Source organism: Contarinia nasturtii, unplaced genomic scaffold (assembly GCF_009176525.2).
Source record: "Contarinia nasturtii isolate CC-2019 unplaced genomic scaffold, AAFC_CNas_1.1 Cnas_scaffold_1182, whole genome shotgun sequence".
Lineage (NCBI taxonomy): Eukaryota > Metazoa > Arthropoda > Insecta > Diptera > Cecidomyiidae > Contarinia > Contarinia nasturtii.
In genome coordinates, this window is record NW_022198526.1 from 1,510,992 (window position 1) to 1,532,100 (window position 21,109).

At 34.9% G+C, this 21,109-nt stretch overlaps 2 protein-coding genes across 7 annotated transcripts in view; both read right to left on the minus strand.

Annotated features, from left to right (window-relative positions):
* Positions 1-786: 786 nt before the first annotated feature.
* LOC116344895 (leupaxin) lies at positions 787-14,645 on the minus strand. 5 transcript variants are annotated; one of them, XM_031773746.1, is made up of 11 exons: positions 9,896-10,013; positions 8,728-8,873; positions 8,276-8,409; positions 7,902-8,206; positions 7,650-7,750; positions 7,400-7,518; positions 4,406-4,523; positions 3,958-4,320; positions 3,681-3,811; positions 1,313-1,547; positions 787-1,251 (listed from the first exon to the last, which is right to left on the minus strand). In XM_031773746.1, exons 2-11 carry the CDS (start codon positions 8,792-8,794, stop codon positions 1,220-1,222), a joined length of 1,605 nt encoding a protein of 534 aa, XP_031629606.1. In that variant the 5' UTR covers positions 8,795-8,873; positions 9,896-10,013; the 3' UTR covers positions 787-1,219. The 5 variants fall into 5 exon arrangements, with proteins under 5 accessions (XP_031629606.1, XP_031629605.1, XP_031629608.1 ...); XM_031773745.1 differs by lacking the exons at positions 8,728-8,873; positions 9,896-10,013 and adding an exon at positions 14,517-14,645; XM_031773748.1 differs by lacking the exons at positions 8,728-8,873; positions 9,896-10,013 and adding an exon at positions 12,819-13,545.
* Positions 14,646-14,917: 272 nt separating this feature from the next.
* Positions 14,918-21,109, minus strand: part of LOC116344896 (cellular tumor antigen p53) — a 10,099-nt gene continuing 3,907 nt past the window's right edge. Inside the window, exons 2-3 of one of the 2 annotated variants that reach the window (XM_031773751.1) lie at positions 16,803-17,087; positions 14,918-16,604 (exon numbers count right to left, since the gene is read on the minus strand). In XM_031773751.1, coding sequence (XP_031629611.1) covers positions 15,373-16,533 — 1,161 coding nt within the window. In that variant the 5' untranslated portion in view covers positions 16,534-16,604; positions 16,803-17,087 and the 3' untranslated portion in view covers positions 14,918-15,372. The remainder of the gene's footprint in view (positions 16,605-16,802; positions 17,088-21,109) is intronic. The other variant, XM_031773750.1, reaches the window with a different exon arrangement.

Genomic DNA, 21,109 nt, shown 5'->3' on the forward strand with positions numbered 1-21,109 from the left:
CAAGAAGCACTTCGAAGCGAATGGTCGCCTGTTTTTTCGGGAGAAGTGGTCATATGGCAACCGTTCCACTAGAGGATCGTAAGACCGTCAATTCTGATTGGTATACCACCATTTGTTTGCCCGAAGTGTTTGGTGAAATAAGAAAAAACAACCACCGTCGCAAAATAATTCTTCATCACGATAATGCGAGCTCTCACACATCTTTTCAAACTACTCGATTTTTGACCGGTCAAAACATCGAACTGATGGGTCATCCACCGTACAGTCCTGACCTGGCACCCAATGACTTTTTTTTGTTCCCAAGCGTGAAGAAAAAACTACGTGGTCAACGATTTTCGACACCAGAAGAAGCAGTTGAAGCGTTCAAAACACACGTTTTGGAGATATCAGTTTCGGAGTGGCACGAATGCTATGACAAATGGTTTCATCGAATGCAAAAGTGTATCGATCATCTCGGGGAATATTTTGAAAAACAATAAAACCATTTTCGACAAAAAACAACTGTGTTATATATGTTTTTAAAAAAAATTATGGAGCAACCCTCGTATGTGCAATAAAACGGAAACAATGTCAATAGAGCGCCGCCTATAAGCTTATTGCAGTTAGTCGAATATATTAAGTGAAATAAAAAAAAAAGTCTGACAAATTATTTATAAAAAGATTCTCTCATTTCTCGTTATTTACAAAAAAAAAAAGAAATTAGTTTACACATGTCAAATATATAAAATGTTTTCATTGGATAAAGTTACCAAATTATTTCGAGAGAGAAAAAAAAGCGATGATTACTACAATTAGAGAAATTATATTTAGATAAACGATGCAATGCAAGCACAAATGATCTTGCGTGTAATTCGCAAAATTAAATCTATAAAATAACGTTAAATAGAATCGGTTGAATATCGTCTCTCAATGCGAATAGTCCTTGATTCCAGCAATTTGCTTTATTTACATTCAACAAGCAAATGTATGGCAAATCAGTTTTCTTGCAAACGAACTTTTTTTTCTTTACTCTACTTTTCGTTCAAATAAAATAGTTCACCTTAACGATATACATTTTCAAATTTTCATATTTTCTCACAGAAATGCGCGTTTCGTTTTATTAATTACATTAATAAAATCATCTCTTTTTCATTTGAATTGACTGAATTTCGTTAGTGTTTTTCCTCTATCCGCGTACGTGTGTGTGTGTCGTCTTAGTGGTATTGTGTGCACGTCGTTTTTATCCGAAAAGTTTGTCGAAGCACTCATGACCTGCAATTCAAAATTAAACGTTCAATTTCAATTTGAAAATAAAACGAAATGTGATCCTTACAGTATGGTTTGTCATTTTGTTCCTTGAATGTGCCTTTATTGAGCTGTTTCAAACAGAATGCACAGACAAAATGCTCTGGATGGAACTTTCGGAACATGGCTGTGATGCATCGGCCTGTTATGGGTTTGGAGCAACCAGCACAAAGTGATCCTCGTTTTGCGTGATAGTGTGTCTCGCAATAAGGAAGACCTTCATGATCAAAGAACGATCCATTTTGAAACGGTTGCCGACAGTCCTGTAATTATAAAAGAAAAGAGAAAAACAATTACTAAAGAAAAAGTTGCAAAACATTTTGGGAACAGGATATTGTAAGTAAATCATTTTAAACGAATGGCAAGCCAATGGTGGTATCTGGAGTTGATTTGTGTGTTTACTTAAATCGCGTCAAACATATGTTAAACATTTCCTCTCTGTCCTCACCAGAGCCCCAAAGTGAATGTCAATTTTATTTACTTAATTTCAATAGGAAAAGTGAAATAAAAACGAATATTCCACCAGCGATCGTGAAAATAGAAATTTAAAAAAAATGTTATTTTTAGATTTTTGTTTTTCATTTGCCTTGGGCAACAAAACTGTTTCAAACGGCTCAGCGCACGATAATCATTTGCCAATGAAAATATACGTGTACGCCAACATTTTATTGCCTCTTGTTACAAATCGAAGATATGGTGTCACAGTGCCAGCGAAACATTTCACTCATTCGTTAAACGTCGCAATAATTTTAATACCGTTATTAAAATATTGTCGACACTGCCAATTGTCATAAATGATCACGTTTTCTCTTTATAATTTTGCACACATTTCATTTTCCGCATTTAAATCAATATTTTCTATTCAAATATTGTTGAACTTCAAATGAAAATTGATGTTGTACAGTTTGTTTAACGAATGTTTGGAATTTGTTTTTACTGAAAAGCATTGCAAAAATGCTGAACACATTTTCGTCATCAATTTTAATCGATATAATAACATCAAAACAGCATTCAATCGATAGTTTTATTGGCTCTTAGTTGCTGTTTATCTGAATCAACCGGAATTTGTTTGTAAATTTTCTTTCACTATTCAAAACATCAATTGGCTATTGAATGGCTACACATTTGATGATGAAACAACTCATTCATTCACGCATACACATACATTGAAGATGGAAAACGACGAAATTGTATTTGCCAATGAGCAACAAAGTTCGGAATTCATTTTCTAGAAATTAAAACAAAACCAAATAAATTAAACACGGGAGCTATTGATAACGATAGACTCATCGAATTATTTTTATCAAAATAGTATTTATAAATGAAAAAATGTGCGAATTGGCGCTTTTTTAAATCGGCGGAAGAGGAATTAATTCACGTGTAATAAGTTAGTGGAACCTTGAAGGTTCCATTGGCTGGCACGTGGGCTTTTCCGTAAAACGTGACGTCATTTGCAACCAGAATTGTGTAATAAATCGACAACAAGAGTGCGACGAACGATTACGGAACGTGACATGAGCATATCACGCACCCACGCACTGGCCAACAACAAACAAACAGATAACGAACGAGGCGTCTTGGCAGCAAACGTCCAATGGCCATCGCACGGCGGCAATGACGATAGACGGGGCACGAAATCGACGTCTCATTCGATTTCTGTTTCTATTTTATTGGATTTTTTGGTTTTGTTTTTTTTTTTTGTTATTTGTGTTTTTTTATTTTTTTTTATTTTTTTATACTTTATTTTTCCATTGCAAATACAATTCATGTGTAAATTATAATAAATAGCTCAAATCGACTTATATCTAAAATCGGATAATGTTACTTTTCAGCTAAATAGAAAAGTTAGAACATTATTCGATTTTTTTATGTTGGTTAAAAGGGGGTCGTTTCAAAGACAAAAAAAAAGAAGATAGAAAAATCAGTGATGTTGGGTAAATGAGTGCTAGAAGAAAAGAAAGGGGCAAGGGCATAAACATTTGCAGCATAATTGTGTGCATTGCATGGACACACACACATCTGTTTTCGGGTGATAGTCTTTCGCTTTCAATGCATTATCGATGTAATTTGTGCATTTTATGAATAATTTCTTTTCTCTTTTGAACTCGTTCGAAGTGATTTGTGTATGTGTATAAATGTATGTATTTATTCTTCGGCTTCAACTCCAACGCACGGGGGACAAACTGGCTTGCCTTCCATAGCATAAAATGATTTACCTCTGACTGGTTTTTTACAATCCTGAATGTATCAAAAAGGTTGAAAAGTTAACAAACAAAATTCATCAAAATTTCAATCCACACACAAGCTGCCATTTTCGAACTGTTTCCAAGCGATTTCACGAGTGATATATGCCAATGATTATACAGAAAATAGTATAGAATAAAATGTTTACTTACCCGGCAAACGAAGCATTCAGCATGCCATTGAGCGTTCAATGCTGAAATGTAGTTTTCCATGATGGCACGGTTGCATCCACTACATTTTGGTGCAAACATTTCGAAGTAGTCGTTGCGGCAATATGGTTTACCTATGAAACAATAATGATATCAATAACACGTCTTTTCAATAAATCATCGTTCGCAAGAAAAAGTTGAAAATCGACATCGAATGCCAACGTTCACTTGAGAACTTTTACGAATCAGTCAAAGTTTTCTTTATTTCAAAGGGCTTTACCATCGCGTTCATGGAAACCTTCTTCGCCAAATTGTTGGCCGCATTGAGCGCAGAAGAAGTGTTCTGTATGCCAGGTCTTGTCTAATGCGGTAACGCATTTATCCAAAATGGCACCATTGCAGTAAGCACAACGTGGCGAGAACAAATTGTGATAGTCTGGTTCACAATACGGTTGTCCGTCTCTTTCAAAGAAATTGCGTGTGCCCAATTCTTGGCAGCAGTGGCTGCATGTGAAATGTTCCGGATGCCAGGTACGACCCAAAGCAGTGATCACTTGACCAACGATTGGTTTGTCGCAAGCGCTGCAACATCCTTTTTGTGTTGTGGTAACTCCTTGACGATTCATGTTTTCTTGTAGGCTTCCTGCAAATGAACGAACAAAAGAAAAATCCCAAAATAATGGTTGAATCTTAATGCACAGTGATGGTAATGATGGTTGGCCACAAACCTAGCATAGAATCTAATTGATCGTGATGAATAGTTGTTTCCTGATGCGAATACGAAATACCTTTATTTGGTTTTGCGTACTCAGTAACCGTCTGTTGCTGATGAGTGCTGGAGTTAATCTGAAATGTGAAAATGTCGGTGGCGACCGAAAATAGATACGAAAAAGTTATTATTAATAGCGTGAAGTAATACACTCTCTTTTAGTTGACTCTTTCGCTTTCTATTTCTTTCTCTCTCTCTATCTTTCTATCTTCCTTTCTATCTTTATATATTAGCCGACGTCCAACCAAAAATATTAAAATATTTTGAAGTGCAGTTTTTGTATTCTTCTTTTATTTATGTTTCTCTCTATCGGGCGCGCGCTATCTTTTTTTTAAAAATAAACTGAATGCGCGGACGGACTGGTGTTTGTGTGCGCTCGCAACGCCTTTATAACCCGAATCGAATGTGAATTTTGCAAACAATCACGCTGCCTTGTTTTCGTTCTCCTGGTGATGATGTGATTTCATTTTTGTTTATTTGTTTGTGTTTTCCGAGTTGTGAATTTATTTTTGAATTTCTATCTTCGACCTTACATAATTCGATAATGATAATATCTGCGTCTCGCGAGCTGTTGACAAATTACTCGCCTATGAATTCGATTTTTTTGCCTCTACTCTGCGAGCAAGAGAATTTTGTGTGTATGAAAAGTGATGAGCACTGGGTAATTATGCTTGTATTTAAACTTGTTGAAAAGTCAAACTGAATTAAATGTTGAAAATTTGTGCGAGAAAAACCGTGAAATTGAAATTGATTGAAATATTGAGAGTGACGCCTTCTCAAAGTCCTTCAAATGTCTCACATGATTCAATCACGAATAAATTGACTCCAGTTGAAATTTACTTGAAATATGAAGAATTCGGCCAAAGACGCGTAATTGAAAAAATCGCAAAAAACTCTTAAATTTGTTGAATCACGTAGAAAAAAAAACTTTAAAGACAAAAACTGCGAGGGAGTAAATTCCAGTCGCCGTAAAATTTGTAGGAAACGAAGAGATTGAGAAAATGTGAAGAAGATGAAAAAATGATATTAATTGAAAATGAGATGCTAACCGTTTGATCACTGTTGTTTGACTGAAAGAAGGAGTCGTTGCGGTTTGTTCAAAATGGTGAAATGCTACTTATAAATTTCATGAAAGCGATTCTTTTTTGTTCCCTATAGACACGATAGAATGTTCTCACTCTCGCTTGACTCCAAATCTGATGACGAAAATTTCGTCTCTCTTTCTCGCTCATTTTCGAAGTGAAAATTTTGCTTGATCTTGAGAAATTCAATAAAAATCGTTTTCTTTTAATATATACACACAAATATTCGGAAGATTTGCGTTGAAAGTGGGGATAGAAGTACGCAAACGCAACATTTCTAATGTTCGGTGATTTTTCATCTTCATTTCGAATTTGGTTTGCATTGTTTTTGTATTAGATGACGTATGTCTACCGATTTAGCCAATTGTAAACATAATTTGTGAATGTTATGCTTGTGTGAAGTCCGAATGTGTGTAAAGTTAAAAATCAAGTGAGCGCGCCCGCGTAAACATACATACACAGAGACACATACCCGTTCAATGTATGATGCGCGAATCCAAGAAAGGATTCGACGCCAACCAATTTTCTATATGCTTCATAAATTTTTCTATATTTATATCTTATGAACGCGCACTTATCGACTGTTCTCTCTCTCTCTCTCTCTCTTTCTCTCTCTTTCTCTCTCGTCCAACGATGTGTTCTTGAATGATTCGTTTGGTTATTTTCTCAGTCGACAATAGACGACGCGCTCGATTAAACTGGGCAAAAAAAAAATGATGAAAACTAAGCGAATGATTCAACAACGCATGCACACCCAGTGCCGATTATTTCAATATTCACAACAATATGTATTTTTAGGCATACACAAATCACCACACTTATTTTCCAATCGTATTCAAAACAATTCAATTTTGGATCACAAAACAACAATACGACTTGTTTTCATTCATATCGATGTGGGAAAAACAATTCCTTTTGTTCGCCGTTGAGAAAGTAAAAATACATGTTTTTGGTTCAAGGGGAGGGTTCAAACAGCAAGTGTCGAAGCCGAAAACAAATATTATGTGCATTGAAAGATCGTGTTTGCATTAGCGAAAACATTAAAATCGCAACACAAAAAGAGAGCAAAACATTGTAATTCATTTGCGATTCAGTGAAATATAGACGCGAGACGGACCAACAGACAGATAAACTGAGAAAATCGTTAATCTATTTGTGCTTGATCCAATTCTGAGATTGTCATAAGACGCGCGATTTAGTCGACCGATCGTTGGATAATAAATTGAATTATTTAATGGGTCATTTTCAAATTCACTTTGTGAAATGGGCACAAACACCAACTTTCCAAACAGCATTCGCAGCGAGCTACAGATATTTTTCTGAATATTAAATCTATAATTTAATGTGGCAAACATTTTGGCAACGCAACCGAATGCTGACAATTACATTTATTTGAAAGATGAAAAAAAAAATCAAGCTGTCAAAACAACTAGATTAACATGTTAGTACATTAATTTGTTACGTTATTTGCTCAATATCCATTTGCCAATGCGGTAGCAAACACTCGGAGAGCCCATTATCATTGAGAACCACGAAAACATATTTTAAGCACCATAAAAATTGTTTTTATTTTTATGTCGAAAGTTCTTTAGTTGTTACAAATTTTGACACGCTTGTAACCATATCAAAAAAAAAGTTGGCCAATAATCGCATAAGTCACAAAATGTTCAGATTTTCAATATTAGTGTGCAAGTTAGTTTGTATCAGCTCAGCAAGGTTACACTGGCCAAGCAATGAAATCACTTTCAATCACTAAGACGCAGTACCTCAAACCGATTTTCAAATACCTGTTCAACTAGCAAATCATCATACTTTAGTTGTGTTTCTTATGCGACTACAAAACAAATATGGTAGATTTTAATTGGACATACCTTGAAGTCAGACAACGATGCCATCAATTCGTCGAGATCCTTCGTAGCACTCGACGCATACGGAACGGGTGTTGTATTTGAACTTTGTATGACCTTTTGAATAACTTCTTGATCACCACCTGTGGAAGCAACATTCAAATTTATTTAAAACACGAAAATTAACTAAGCAGATCAAAGTCTCTACTTGTATGAAAATTAACTCAGGTTCTCTCAATATCAAATAAAATTGTGAATTAAACGTTATACTAACCAGGGTAATGTTGATTCACTGGGGTCATTCGTTCCGTTTTCGTTTCACGTACTGTGATCGTAACATGTTTTCCTCCTGGTGATTTGCTCGAACCAACCAATCTAAGAGTCAATCAAAAGATAATTAATTATATCGATAAATTTTGTTTCGAAACCGCCCAATCAATATTTTATAAATGGACCACATGCAATTGGGCAATTAATTTCAAATTAATGATTTACATTCTGAAGAAAGTGAAAATAATCGACATACCGATTTGGCACGGCATAAACAGGTCCGCTGGCCTGTGCATTATTCAATTCTTCCAATAAATCATCAACCGATGGCCGTTTAATCGAATCATTCAATTCGTTTTGTGATCCAAGACTAGATTTTACGCTTTTGTTCAGATTTGAACTGTACCGAGCTTGACTCAGGTCTTGCAGAAGTGTGTCCAATTCCGATAAATTGCCAGCAGTTCCATTTTGATTATTATAATGTGTGTTTGTTTGTGAGTATTGCGAACCAGGTGTTGCTTTCTGATCCGATACTATCACCTTTCGAACTTCTTGATAAGGCTGTGGAGCGATGAAACGATAAACCGTTTTAATAAAAGTGTAAAATGTGTGAGGTAAGCGGAAACTTACCGCTTGTGGAGGCTGCCTTGAACGCAATGATCCATAACCGGAGCTGGCGGATCCATTTTGTCCCGTGTACGCTGGGTTCAATGGATTTTGTTTGCTTCCTGGCACGCTATTTTGAAGATCGGCTAGAAGAGCGTCTGAAAACAAAAAAAAAAAATAAAGTTCAATTTTAAGTTTTTCCTTGCTAAAAATTCGCATTCAATGAATGATTCACTAAGTGGCCAGCCAGTCACAATATCGTTCTTTTTTTAAAGAAGATTGATTTAAGTCAATAACAAGGTGATATTCTTATGTTTGTGACAGTGGTTTCCATTTCGTGCGGTTTTTGTTTGAACTTTTTGTTTCGCTTCAATTTGAAAATAAACCATCAATTTTGCCTTCAGTAATAAATTCATAGAGATTTTGTTCGTACGAAAATCGTATATTCATCTATTTATTTCGATTTGCAAACTTACTCAAATAATTTTCATAGTCTCCCACTTTAAATGGTCCCGAAAAGTTGGCGTTGAGAGATTTGCTCATGATGTTCGTTTAGATTTTTTTCTTTCTCTTTTAAAATTAGTATTTTTCGATTTTATTTTTGGCAAAATGTTCGTTGTATCTGCTTATGAGAGAATGAATACGATACACGCAATTAGACACACCGAGAATGAAAGAGAGAACATTTTCTATCACCTTAATTCACACACACACACACGTTCATTTCCATTTGAATGTCAAAAAAAATCATCATACACAGTTGTATAGCAAAAATATTATCGCGCACGAGGGCATATACGTACACATCTATTCACTGATACCAAACTTTTTCATACACGCTCTCTCCTTTTCTCACCCGCTCGACTTTTTTCTATCTCTTTCGCTTGATGTTTCTTTCTATTTCTATTGCTGTGACAAACGTCACATTCAATGATATTTCAATCTAAATAATAAGTTCAGGACTTAGATTAAAATACTTTTGAACACAAGGTAAGTGATAACAGCGATACTTTATTGTTTTGCATAGCAATTGAATGTTTACACTAATTAAATCTGCGGCCCATTGCAAAATCTATGATGTAAACTAAAGACTAAAACTAATCAAGCATTACGGAGTGGGAAAAAAAAGATGTTGCCTACAGGCGGAAAGATTTTGCTTACAAATGGGATAAAAATAGATAAAGAGAGACATGTGATGTGATGAGGTCGATGGAGTGAACATTGAAAAATTGAAACATTTGTAAAGCAAACAAAAAAAATCGCTCCGGAAATTATGCGAACATTGTGAAAATGACATTTTCAAATAAATTCGATCTAATTATTGTTTGGATTTTATTGCATGTCGTCTATTGTCAATTCACAAACCATCCAGGCGAAACTGTCACACCTCGTTCATACATACTCAAACCGGCACTCACACTCGATAAATTCATTGTTGATTTATGATGATCACATGCGGAAATTCGCGACTTGTTGAAATTAACAGTAAAATCACACCAAACAAAAGCGCTCATTCTTAAGCTTATTTAATTCCACCGTTCACGCTCTTATATTATCAAGTTTCTCTTTCTCCCCCCCTCTCTCTCTCTCGCTCACTCCCCCCTGAATTGATTCTCAACCACTCAAAATCACACATTTGCATACTAGAATCGGTTTTCGATGGTTTTTCTCCGTTGAAATTGGCAGTAAATAATGCACAGTCACAGTAAGTGCGAAGTAATTCGTTGAAAAAAACTGCGTTGTGCAGCGTTACAGTACCGAAAAAAAACTGATTTGTAGTAAACAGTTTTTGGTGAAGGAAACTAGATCAAACATCACATTTATGAGATTCTATGCGCGCCATACGAAAATATAACGGTGATGTGTGCCAATATCAACAAGCGAGAGAGCAAACATTTGAAATAGAAAACAAAAAAAAAGCGCAACGCCGTGTAGGTACAAATGTGCGTGTTTTATTTATGAGGCAAATTTTAATTTTTTTCCGTCACTTTAATAAATCTCAAGTTCTTGTGCGTAAAACTTTCGATGGGAATGTGCTACACATGTCAAAAAAACAAATAATGAAAATATAAACTGTCGCGTCTTCACGCAAATTACAACACCTTAAAAACAACGTTTGTGTTTGTCTTGTCGTCAATCTTCAGAAACATTTTATGAATCGTTAATCGTCTCACGGCATTTTATTTTATGACTCGATTTGTATTGTTGGATCAAATTTTCGTCAATTAATTGTCAAGAAGACGAATAGAACAGCACCGAATGACGTTAATTAGTAGCATTTCATTGCAACATCAAACAAAAATGAAAGCAAATACATCTCGATTCTCGATTCATTGACACACATTTCTTGGCCGCTTAGAACGTTTCAAATAGGTATCTGATGTATGTGTATGTGATATTTTGAATAATAATTCATCGATCACTCTACCGAAATGAAATTAAAAAAGTTGCACAACATTCGTTATGACGCAATTTTCTGTAAATAGTCGCGAATAGTTGTTCTTTGATTGTAATTGTAAAATGTTGTTAACAGCCATCTTTAATGAAAATTGATGTTTTTCGGTACAAAAAATGATCGGCAGCCGTCAAAACAGATAGTGGTAATGAAAATCAAGTATTATAGCGATGAGTCTCGCCCGAATAATAAACACTTCATGACATTTTGTTTGTGCGCTTAAAATTTGCTTTGAATCATTTCGGATATGCCAAAAATTCAGTTGCTCGATTTCAGAAAAAAATTGCCTAACTTTGGGCGTTTTTCGTTGACTGTTATACAAAGAAAATAGAACCTATAAATTCGTCTATTGAATGGCATTGAACGTGAAAATAAAAGTCAATTGGCACTTGTTGTAAATGAATGTTTAATTGAAATGTATGTTAAATATTCATTGAATAAGTGTACCATCGGTGTCGTGCAAAGGCGACATGTCTTGTGTGCCCAATGCCCATTCAAAGAGTGAGGCTTTTTTGAAATATATTTGAATTGAATCGAAATCCATTCAGAAATCAAATGGTTACTACCCACGCAATTATGTAACCTTTTTATCGAATATGTTGAATAAATTAATTTGAAAAAAAAAAAAATGATTTGGCAAACTATAAGCAAATCTGACAAATCGGTATAAATTGCAAATTATAGATGTTCACTCTTCATATTTAAATGGCCAAACAATGATGATGGATCTTATAATTGCTGTTTTTCGTTTTAAAAAAGACTCAATAAACATGACATCATCCGATTCAGCATTGATACATGGTGTAGTGTAAAAATGTCATCAACCGAAACATAAGAGAATTTAATTTATCGAATAAGTCATGAACGTGAGCCAGAGTAAATGAAGTATGTGAGATCAATGGATCTAGTTTATATATGCGTCAAGGTGACGTTTTCTAAAATGAGCTACGACAACGTAATGCACTTTTTCAATGACTTCGTTTCATACGACTTTATTATTACTTCATGTTTTCAAAAGTTTGCGTTTTTTCCTATTCTCTTTCTCCCCCCTCTCTCACACTCTGTCTCTCTCCCTCTTTCTCTCTCTCTCTCTCTCTCTCTGCGAAGAAGGAAGTTTCGCCACTTTCAAATAAAAAACATGAAAAATGCGCAAATGTACGTAATCAAAAGTCAATATTTTGGTATTTGGAACGATAACCGACACAAAACAAGGAAACAATTACAATTGTTTTTGCATGTGGCGCTTCATGCACACACACACCCAGCTACACATTAAACAAATTATGTTTTTATGACCATTTTCCCCTTTACGTCTGCAAATAACATTGTTTTCTGTTTTTTTTTTCTTGTTTTTTTCGTGCTTCAATCATCGTATTCAGTGTAAATTGGACTTAATGAATTTGAATCAGTTGCAAATATGGCAATCACACATTTTGCGTAGTAAGTTCTCTGATTGCTTTGTGATGTTGATTCAAAATTGATTGGTTCTGGTAACAGAATACATTGTGTTGCACACAATTTTTGGTTAACTTGATGAAGCTATCATCAAATCATATGACCAAATATGGTAACCTGTTTGTTGTTTTTTCAAATCAAATATCATCCATAGAGATCGTGAATTTAAAATCACTGAATTTTTCGCACACAAACAAGCGTACATGTTATTTTATTTTATCAAAAAGGTGATATGTTGACTGCTCATCGAAGCGCTAGAAATTCCATTCGCTAAAATGCACGCGACAAGTTTTGAGTGGGATTCCTTTGAAATGACGTATCATTGAACTTTCTCGGTTCATGTGTATTCTGAATGGAATGCGTGAAAAGAAAATAAAAATTGAACTCAATATCCCCGAAGAGAATGTGCGGTTTTCATGCGGTCTACCATAATAAAAAAAAAAATGTTATGTCGATTTATGATTTTTCCAATGCCAACAAATATTATGCTTACAAATAGGTTGGTGATTGATCAATTGAATGCCAGATGTGGGGGTTTTGTTCTAATTTTTATTTAACGATAGTGCGTAATAAATATTTTCTACATATATTTCACAATAAAATCGACTTCTTCAAGTCAAAGAATGAAAATATTTCTCAAATGGATTTTCAAATTACCTGACATTGTGCTTGTCCAAATGGATATTATTTACGCTGAACAAACACTACAGATTTTTTTTATTCGTGCAAATAGTAAATTTATGGTGGTTTTTGTTGTTGCAAATAATAGTAAATAGGCAACAGTCAAAGCATAAAACAACAAATGAAAACAGCAAATTGAATATTTTTAAAAAGCTATAAAATACACTGCTATTGATATAATATTGGTGTTGGTGCACTTGAACGTCTTGAAATAATCTAGTGAGGAGTCATTTACAATGAACGAGAAACGAAAATAGCAAAATCACGTCTCAATTGCGAACAAGAGCAATTCGGTCCGAATTCACTTCATAATTGTGTTCTCGTTTACGTTGTGCTGTTTGTTTTTATTTTATTTTCTAGTTCGTCTTACTTTCGACGATAAATCACTTTATGACACACAAAATACACGTATTAATTGGTGCTTTTTTCTTCGATATGGATTTGCAAATGGTTCTATTATGCTCCTTAAATGGGCGATCGTTTGGCCACACTAAATGACACTGGATTCGTTGGTTTTCAAAAAAAATGAAACCAGATTGTTTTCGTTTTGGTTGGAAGGTCGCTGAATTCACGAAAAATATTTTAATTGTTAGTGCAGATGTTCAGGCTTTGCCAACGAACAGAAACAACAACTGAACTGAGAGAGGCGATAATTCAGTTGACATAAAATGCACTTACAATGTGGAGGAAAGACTTGTCGATACTAAAGAAAAAATGCGACTTCTCATCGTTTTCGACTTGAGAAAAAAAAAACTGGAAGCGAATGAGAAAATGAGCGCATATCAATGTAAACGACACACCAACACCATTGCATCGATTGAATGGAGAACATTGGCGCGACTTGCGAATGTATTGCCATTGTATACCGCCATATATCGCAATGGTCATACCCATGCATTAAATACTTCGACATACCAAACGATCTCAATACATACGTGCTCACACTAACACGCCAAAAGCACACACTCTATATTTATGCTCTGTGTGCACCATTTTAGTGACACACTATCTCAACCACGCTATTCGTTTGGAACCTATGGAACGCATGTGTGAATCAAAAAATCGTAGGCGCAATACAATTAAACTCCGAATACATTCCATAAAACCTCTGTATATGATTACATTCTGTTTTGAGTTGAAAACAACATTTTGGCTCAATTCGCGGCATGCCATTGACTAATGTGATCGTCTGGCTATACATATCTGTGTATGTATGTATCTGTTGTGCTATGTGAACGTACGCAGTACTATTTATCGCCCGTTTCAGATTAAAAAAACATACATTTAACGCTTTGTGTGGATTAAGTTTGGATCGTAGGTCCAGACACCAAACGAACGTGTGATTCACAGATGAAGAAAAGCAAATATGTTGTATGACGTCAATGCTAACATATTTTGGATCGGTTATTTGATTTCAATTTGCGGTATTCATCACATTTAATCAATTTCCGAAAAGAATTGAATTGTGCGGTTGGCATTTTGACAGAGCAAGTGGTCGGATTTGATTTGATTCGATTCATGATTTGAATTGTTTGAGCTTGAGGTTTTCATGTTTTTTTTTTAATTTGATAAGTATGAAATTGTCAATGTGATTGAATGAGTATTTTTAAATGGAGTTAGTTGAAGATTTGTTTACTCTTGATGTTATGAAAGAAATAGAAGAATGAAACTTACATCCAGGTGAAATACCCTTCTCTCGAATGCAGCGATACGGATTCCGTGCACCGGGATCCACTTTACCGTACATAGTACGATCCATTTTTTAAATAAGAGTTTTGACTTAGAGTCGATGACACTATCAGTATTTTTATCGATTTTTGCAAAACTGTTTTTCTATCTTCAAATTAAACACTATGAAAAATTTCGTTTTGATAAGTAAACAAGACACATTAAATTCACAAGAAGAAAGAGAGCGTTTTGTGCGAGTTTTAACGATTCAACTTTTGTTCGAATAAATATCCTAGATAATCCAAAAAAAACATATGAACCAACGCTGTAGTTTTATTTTTTTTTCAATTTTTTATTTTATCATGTATAAATTGGATATCATATACGTATTTCTTAAAATTACAACAATATTTTTCTTCAATTTTTTCTTGCTTTCGGCTTGTTGTCAGCCATAAAAAATAGTTTTATTTTTTGTTTTTTGTATTAATTAACAAAATCGATCGATCGAGATTGTATGAAAAAAGTTGTACTGATAATTTTGTAGTTTTTTCGTGAGCCAACCGCTCGAAAATAAAAAAAGTAAATATATAAAATGAAATAACTTTAAAACAAAAACATGACAATTATTATCTAGGCGCAAATCCTTTTTTCGGGCATGATAGAGTTTTGAAAAAAAAATATCAATAATTTTCGTCGATATTAGCGTCCAAGATGAATTTTATGCATATATTTTTTTCTAAAAAAAAAAATTTGTAACCTATTGTGACTAAATTGAGATGAAATAAAAAAACCCGCAAATTGAAAGACGGCATTTAAATAGCATTTTCGGCAGTAATTGCATGCTCAACTTGCTTAAATACTATTATTTTTTTTCGTTGCATTTTTCAATTTTTCGAAGCTCCTTCAAGCATGCTTCGTATTGCGATACGTGATTTTTTCCATCTCTGAATAGTTTTAAGGCCACTTTGGCCTGAGCATCTCGCAATAGTTCAGCAACTAATTCCGTTGGCACGGTAATTGTGAGCTGTGTCATTGACACCGACTTTGTGTCATTGGATGTTCCATCGTTGTTGTCCGATTCGGACTCGGGTTCTGTTTTAACCATTCTAGCTGGTTCGGAATATTTGGGACGTTTTCCCCGTGGACATGCTTTTTCCAGATTGCGTTTTCCTTTCGGCGCCTCTTTCTCGCGTTCCGCATCACGTTTTGGGCAACTACAAACTTTAAACTCGATCGTTCCTTTTCCAAGGAGATGATAGAATTCATTTTCAAGTGTAAAGACCAATGTTGTTGGTCGTCGATTTATGCCCGATGTACAGGAATTCTGACAACCGAATTCCATGCAAATCAACTGTGTAATGTTGCCATCGGCATCAAATTCATCACTATCAAGTGGTATAATCACTGACAAACGCTCGCCAAACGTTTCACCAGTCTTCTTTCCTCTATACATTGCAGCCGGATTGTTGATTTTTATGATGCTCGCGAATCGAGCATCCTTATCTACGATGGCATTGTTTTGCTGAATTTCTTCATTCGATTGGCGATATTGATGATTCGCACATCGATTTACCGGCAAATGCATATTTTCGGTCGACGAATATAGAATCATTACTCGCAGGAACAATCTTTCGTCTTTAACCTGTTCACGATATGTTACGCAGAATGTCATCTTGGAATCCATTTTGATGAACAATTTTTGTTGCGAGAAGACGACATTGTTCGCTTGGTCTGGTGGCACGCCCACCGTGAAATCGTAATTTGTATTTATTTCTGTTAAATTCGGATGTTTGGCGAAGTGTGGTGGATTTGCATTTCCGGCTATTGCTGACATAAATGGCATTTGGGCCAATTGTTGTTCGAGTAACTGATCGTTTACTGGTTGATGTGCTTGAAACAGCTGTTGTTGTGGGTGGTGCTGCTGTTGTTGAATTTGCATCTGCAAATTCATTTGCTGTTGCATTTGATGCTGAGCATGATACGGTTGTTCCGGTGGGAACTCGCCTTTAACGAGTCCTTCCATAATATCGTAATTCAATCCTGTTACTAGGAGATCTTTATATTCTTCCGAGTCTAATGGCGGTGAAAAATTGTCTGAAAATTTATGAATATTTGCTTTGATAAAAAAAAATTGTTCCACTGAGTGTATGTGTGTGTGTTGTGTTTGAAATTACTTTGAACTGAAATTTGTTAATTTGAGCTAGAGAATGTAAAATTAATGATAGCACTACAACAGTAACAGTTAGAAGAATAGCTTGTTTCTTATTTAGATCCAATGTTTAAATAAAATACCGTTTTCTGATACACTGAACTTGTTTATGCTTCCATTTCATGTCGATAAAAAAAACGTCACTGTTTTTTGTCATTTCACAGGATTTCGTTCATTGAACTTGTTTCAGCCACATCAATCGTCAACATTTATCACAACTCATTCGTTTCCACAAAAATATTCAAGATATTCTTTATCAATTCATTGAATCCTCCTCTTTTCACATTCGTCGACGTAAATACTCCGAAGTTCCTTAGTTCATTTGCTCGCCGGTTACTGAACCATTTTGATCTGTTAACGTATTCCATCTGTAAGCGTATACAATTGAACAAATTTAACGGAATATTCATTTAACCATGAATGCTTTGGTATGAAAATCAATATCCAAAATGGTATGCAACGTTGTCCTTTGATCATCGCCTCTCTTTTTTTCCGTATAAATATTGTACATCGATGGTCAAATTAGATTATATATGAGTCATGCACACGCATCGCGATGTGTATTTGACAAGAAAGAAAAGCGACACCAACCAAACATAAAATTGATTTAAGGTTCTATTTTTAATTGTGTTTTGGCACTTGCACCATCAAATGGCACAACAAAACCCATAAAAATAGCAACGAAACCCCGCTCGCACGACACGGAAGAAAAAAAACAATACACAGCAGAGAGAGTAACACTGGACTGCAATTTCGCATCGCATCTAATTAACTGAATGGGTCGTGACGTAAAGTGATCATAACATAAAAGACTTCTCTCACTCGCCCATCCGTCCACACGCTTTATAATCGCACTTAATTTGAATGGAGCAATTTAGTTTTACAACAAATTGGATCCCATTAACATTGCTTATTATCACATCGACCAATCAAGAATTTAGAACGCACTTAAGTTTCTGATTAGTGTTTTTATTGTTGCAGCACGGTTTCGATATAATATGTATGTATGCAAATGATGATCGGTATATGCACAAGCTAGAGCACATCTGAATATGGTGACGAAACTCCATGGCTAAACAAAGCGCACAAAAGAAAACAGATTGCTTACAAACACACAGCTTACAGAATTAAAATGCAGCGTGGAATTTCGTTGCTGACAAATATTAGGCGTTTTTAGCTTGAGTATTGTGTATTTTTTGGGTGGTGTTTGCAGCGCACATGTGTTGAATTGTGTGCAATTTCATGGAAAACCCAAGACAACAGAGAGAAAATTGAATGTTAATTGTGTGGATGTGATCCAACATGTATGTAGGCAACAAGTGACTGGTTTGTGATGCAATGTACAATCGACTAATCAAATGGCATTCATATATATGAAGCAGATATGCTGTCCATTTTTTTAAAACAGGAAATCGTTAAGAAAACTCTAATTAAAAACACGATACCGAAGTGACAGTCACAACTACGCTCGACACCTTTTTCCCCATTCAATTGGATTATATTTCACAAAAATGCGCAGCTGATCGTTTGCACACTGATTCCGTGAATTTAATTTAACAAAAATAACCAAAATACGTATTTTTGGAATAATTACGAAAAAACGAAAGAGTAATGGAAAGATTGAATTTATATGCGCGACATCATCACATCAAAGAGATCATAATTTGTTGTTTCCCGTTCTGGCTGAACGACACATGAATGTCCACACACGATTTTTCTTCGATTCAAAATTCACAACGATGAAGAGTGTTTTCCTTCGAAAAAAAAAATCAAATTGTGTGGAAATTTGGCGTGTGATTTGTTGATGTTGACGAATACTAAAAGCGATTCATAACCTACACACTTTTTTATCGTAGATCTACGCACACGCACAAACCGTTCTCTTTCTTCTAATGCTGTGTTTATTTTTATTCGGTTGAAATTTGTACAAAATGACAGAGAAAAAACAAACACAAAATAAAAATGAAAATTAAACGAAATTTTTCATCATCGTCATCATCGCTAAGTCGTCGTCATTATTTGACATCACTTGATGATCTAGTGCACCCGAATACTATAACACAATCACATAAATTACGGTAAAAAAAAAAGTTTTTATTTCACTGTGACTTTGCGTTCTATTTGCACTCTAAAATCCACAATTTGTAAATAAGATTAAATTATTTCAATTGTAATTCAATTTATTTGCCGTTAAATTCTTATTGGTAATTCATTATCTTATCAATTGCTTTCACTTGGATCGCGTTCGAATTATTAGTTCAAAGGCGGCGTTTTAAAAATCGAAACTTCTAGTGAAATTAAACAAAAATAGGTCTATGCACTTTTCAGTGACACAATGGAAATGTTTATGACGATATTCGGGTATTTATACCGAAGAAAATTACCACTATCGAGAAATTAAAAAATCGATTGGATTAATCCATATTTTTTTTGTTAACGCAATTAAAATACCCGCAAGAAAAAAGCATCATTCACACACGCACGATAAATAAATACGCACAAATAGTGTTTCGAGTACAAAATGAAAACATTTAAAACATTTGATACCGACTGTGAGAACCGATGACGGAAAAAACACACTACAAAGCCTAGATTTAAACGTGTGTCTATCGCGACTGGCGAACGACAACAGAAACAATATGACATAGAACGGCACCGAATTCAGTCAGTTGTTTCAAAATTCAATCCTCGCCGCGCTCCACTCCTCGTTCGTTGTGTTATATTTTGAGCCGAGCACAAGAAGACAAACAAACAGAATAACAAAAATAAAGCGTGCGCTGTGTGCGCGCACATTTTCATGAAAATAAAACATTCATATGGATTACACTCGCGCTCATGCTCATCATTCTTCGGGTCATCATTATGGATTGCTTTGGCATATACACATTTTATTGACTTTTTTTCGTTTTGTTTATCTCTTTCACTCCCTGGTTATGATATTTCTAATATACAAAACTCAGCTGCTTGTTCGTTACTACAACAGAATGCAACCGCGTCAAACAACAGAGACATGACTTTTTCCTAACCACAGCCATATTACAATTTCATTACCCACACTCGTCGAAATGTGATGTGTGTGTGTGTGCGCTCGCGCCCTTCATTGCCATTTAGTTTATAATAGTGCAGTTGGATCGTCATCGAATTGATTGCTATATTCCCACAAATGAATGAACAAACGAACGAGCGAGACGAAGCGAAAATTTTATGTTAGGGCATTCGTGAGCATTCATTGTGCTATGCAATCTTTGTGATTGCATATATATATCGTGATTAGGTTGAGCGCCACCCAAAACAATAAGCTGCTTTGTAATTTGGTTTTCCTATAGTAAATTGGCTTCGACTGTTTTTCTACGCAAATTTGCAAAAAGAAACCCAATGCGCTTTTTGTGTATGTATATTTGTATTGGTCTTGCGGTTACGATATACACTCGGATTAAGACGATGCAATTCATTTTAATTAACATCATTCCATTGGAATCATTACATAGAGAAAAGACGCGCCGTTTATGGTGCAAAACAAAAATCAAGTCGATTAAAATATAATGCTGTTGATTGAGACGGCTTTTCGTATAAAAAATATTACGCTGAGTCTCTCGTAAAAATATGCGTTAAAAATATTTGAAATTAACAGTGCAAAGGAAATTGCAATTTCACTCGATTAACTTAATGTCATTTTTTTCTGTCCTTTTTTTCTTCTTTCTCTTTATAATTCGAAGCATAAAAATAAGCTGGGAACAAACCCGTGCCCAACACACATACAAAAAAAAACTAAAGTACAAAGTTGCAAGAAAATAATTAATTCGAAATTTGTTGCAACAAATTTTGCGAAACGTTTAAATGGTCTATAATATCAGGGTTTCCTGTTTGGTCGCGTTTGAACAAAAAAAGATGACGAAATGAGAATAAAACAGTAAGTCGTGGTACCGCATAGACTTAAACATTAACCAAAATAGACAAAATTGTATCGTTCAAAACGAAATTGAAACGCACAAGTTCACATAACATAAACCACGGCCGAATGGAACACGACAAATGTTTCGTTTTCCATTGCTGGATGAAAACAAACAAACAAAAAAGATCTTGCCTATTTACTATTCGCGCATGAATCGAAATATTGATGCGGTGCGATGATTGCGTTTCTTTTCCACATTCAATTAAAAATAAGAAATGTTGTTTTCTGCTAACGATGGCGAAAATCGTAAATGTCGCGACACAATTTTAATCCCATTCAGTCACACCGCCACAAAACATGATAAATGGTTTATAGGAGCCAACAATCCTCAATTCTTTCATGACTTGATTATACTCATTTTGTGGACGAGTTAGCCAGTCTCTTTTTTCTTTCTCTCTCTCTCTCTCTCTCTCTCTCTCTCTCTCTCTCTCTCTCTCT